This window comes from Triticum aestivum, chromosome 6B, assembly GCF_018294505.1.
Source record: "Triticum aestivum cultivar Chinese Spring chromosome 6B, IWGSC CS RefSeq v2.1, whole genome shotgun sequence".
Taxonomy (NCBI): Eukaryota; Viridiplantae; Streptophyta; class Magnoliopsida; order Poales; family Poaceae; genus Triticum; species Triticum aestivum.
The window spans coordinates 304,614,842-304,618,274 of record NC_057810.1 but is presented as its reverse complement, the minus strand read 5'-3'; the positions used below and the strand labels follow the sequence as shown (position 1 = coordinate 304,618,274).

Below are 3,433 nucleotides of genomic sequence, written 5' to 3'. Positions count from 1 at the left end.
CCCCAACTGCTTTGGCCTCAAGTTCCCCAAATAACTTAGCTAAACGTGAGTGATCAGTTGGGTCATAAGCCACTAACATTTCCCACCGAAGAAGCATGACCCGATGCTTAATAACTGCACTAAGGGGGGAAATACTGGCATCCGAGGAGACAATCTCACAGCACAGTCTTTCTTAAACCCCAACAACATACCCCCCAGAATGGCCATGAGCAAACACCCAGCTTCAAGAAAATCGCTCGAGAGGATCGATTGATAGCAGATTGCGAGCGCGGAAATCAGATTTAATCGTCCCCTGTAGTGCCACTACATCTAGGCCAATCCGTTGAATGTACTAAGGGTACGCCTGCCAACATGTCTGAAACCCCACATATTACAGAAGAGATAGCGCATCAAATAATTCTATTGCGTAAGTGAGCTCCATGGAAGCTCACTGATGTCGCCACACGCCTAACCTTGCGAGCGGTCGGGCGAGGAGGTGTTTGTGGCCCCTGCCACGGTCCCCCTTCCCCCAGAGGGCACCATGGTGGCATGAACAGTGACCCCAACCACTGGTTGCAAGGTGAGAGCGGCCAGCTGCCTTAGCAATGGCTGAGAGCGAAGAAGGGATAGAAAAAATAAAAATCAGAGTGATTAGCACCCCCACTCCTCGCCCGGGATCAACAACGTTTAGGCTTGTTTGGTTGCTAGGGGAGATGGTCCCGGGGAAGAGAGGCCCTCGTCGAAATATTCTTGACAAAATTAAAACCACGTGAAAGATTCGCATGACCATTCGGGGGGCTGCTGCACGCCTCACCTATGGGAAGCCATGGAACAGTATCGACCTACTAGAAGCCATGAAGCAGCAACGCAACGGGCGCCGTCTCCCCAGCCGGAGGGGTGGAGCATGGAGGTGAAGGGATGGGGGGTGAGCCGTTTCCAGTTGCTGGAGAAGGGCGGAGCATTCGACGGAGGAGGGCGGAGCGCTCGATCTTGCCGCCGCCGCCTCTCATTCGCGAGGCCGAGCGACAAGGGTTTCCTCCCCGATCTCATCAGGCGTGGAAGTCTCGCCCAGGGATAGGCCGTGGAAAGGGCAGGGCTGCCCCGGTCTTGTGGGCCCCCAAATGCGTTGGCGCATTGCCCGGGATAAAATTATCCGTGGTTTCTCGGCCTGGGGAAGGCCAGGGGAAGAGGCAGGGATCCCGTGGGATCATGTGAAACCAAATGAGACCTTAGGATTTAGGGACCGTAAAACCCTCGAGTGTGAGAGGCGGTCAGATTTTAAGCACTCACCAAATCATATTGTTGAAGCAGGTTTGGCATATTTTAGATGAAAACAACGTCCGCGAAACCTTTTGCCTTTCTGTGCTATTGAAAGCAGAAGTCACCGCAAAAGTTGCATTTGCCTGCCATCCTGCTGGTTCGATTAAAAAGCACGGGCACGTCTGCAGAAACCCCTACACTCCCACGGTTGTTTTCCGCCCTATGACCTGTGCACACGCAGACAAATCAAAAACCTCACGCTTCTCTTGGGCTGCCCAATGATTTGTGCGCACACACGCAAAGCAAAAAAATCTCATCCTGGCGTGGTGCGTTAGGCCAAAAGAACATCAAGAAAACGAATGAACCGAGCTCACACTAGCAGCAGCAGCAATACCGCCGTCCCTGTCCCTAGGAAACTGAGAGAGAAAGCTATCAACCCGACCCTGGGCTAGGAACCGGTCTGCTACAATCCAAACCATATACACTGTAGGTAGCAGCGTGCACCGTTCCGTGCAACATGTTTGGCGGAGCTGATCGACACACACCCCCAGCCACTTTTATAAAAAGGCTCCATCTGCCTGCTTGGCGCCACCAGCCAGCCATAAGTTCCTCACGCCAGAGCTCCGCGGACAAGAGAGTGACCACACCCGCGCGAACACGTAGGCAGAGCGGGACAAGATGCCAATGGAGAGGTCGGTGTCGCTGGCTGAGAGGAGCACCGCCGCCGCCGCGCCGGCCAACGACCTCCGGTGCCACAGCGCCTCCTACGCCGTCTCCTACGCGCCCACCAAGGTGCAGCGCGACAGGAGCACCACCTCCCTGTCCCGCCCCGTGGCGGCGACCGCCGTGCAGCGGAGCGGCAGCACGAGGACCGTCTCCGGCGCCGGCGCCGGCCCCACCCCGGGGCTGAACCTCCGGTGCTACAGCGCCTCCTACAAGCCTTTCTCCGACGGCACCGCCCAGGCCAAGGGGCCCAACGCCGCCACCACCACCGCAGCCACCTGGTCCTCCGCCGGCCGCCGCTCCCTCAACCTGAGGAGCTACACCCCCTCCTTCTCCGCATTGGTCGACAACGAGGCCCCGGCCCCGGCCAAGACGGACGAGGCGGAGGCGGAGCTGCAGAGGAAGAAGCGGCTGGTGGCCTACAAGGTGTACGACGTGGAGGGCAAGGTGAAGGGGTCGGTGCGGCGCAGCGTCAAGTGGATCAAGGTCAAGTGCTCCCGCGCCGTCTACGGCTGGTGATGAGCCGGCGAGCCATCCATCCAGGTTGCTCTGCCTCCGTCTGCTCCCGGTACGAGTTGTGCAGCTGAGCTAGTACAGTAGTACGTAGTATGAGCGCGCGCGTCTTGATCTTCTTTGCCCTTCTGCTTCCTCCTTTTCCTTTCATCTTCTTGTAGTAGGATTTTTGACAATATTTGATGTGGCATACATATGTACGCTAGTGTGAGCGGCGCTTCTGCTCGTGCTGTCCTTGTTGGCCACCGACAGAAGCTCTCTGTGTTGTCCTTGTACATAAGGATCCTTTCCTCCCCTTGTATCATGGTCTATCTGCTTATGTAATATAGACACTATGTAGAATAAGATTGTGTCAGATGTAAATTACATACATACATACTGTTACTACTACTAGACTACATACTGGCCATGTTTCTTGTGATTACTACTCAACTGACTCCACCGATGTTTACTAAGGCTACGCTGCACTCTACTCCCCTCCTGATTTTTCTTGTTTGAGCCGAAAACCGTAAAACAATTGTTATATAAACATAAATATTTATAGAATAATCAAGGCTGAAGCCAGCTACCTATCCGCTCCTGATAGAACCGTGTCATGTTCTTGAGATGAAACACCAAAGAGGAAGCTCGCTAGTAGAGTTGGTTAGCTGAAATGCTAGTACAAGTGTTGCGAAAAAAAAAGGCAGGCCGTGCCCACTGAATTCCGGATTCTCTATGGCTATGTCCTGATTCCTGAAGGAATGGATTCTCATTCCCCATGGCGATGCCCCTGCACAAGCACAATCATCATCTTCGGTTAGAACCATTCGGCGGGATCCGGTGCTGTGGGATTTCTCTTGCGAATGATTTCTTGATTTCGTTTTCCTGCAAGGGCAGCTGAAACGAACCAACCAATTCCAGGACGAATCATGTACTCTGTTCCTAAATATAAATATATAAGACGTTCCGGCAGTTCAAA

At 54.0% G+C, this 3,433-nt stretch overlaps 1 protein-coding gene across 1 annotated transcript; it reads left to right on the top strand.

The window, feature by feature from the left end:
* The first annotated feature begins 1,809 nt into the window (after positions 1-1,809).
* LOC123137022 (uncharacterized) lies at positions 1,810-2,873 on the top strand. The gene has a single exon (XM_044556558.1). The coding sequence runs from the start codon at positions 1,918-1,920 to the stop codon at positions 2,479-2,481; it is 564 nt and encodes a 187-aa protein (XP_044412493.1). The 5' UTR covers positions 1,810-1,917; the 3' UTR covers positions 2,482-2,873.
* Positions 2,874-3,433: the final 560 nt, after the last annotated feature.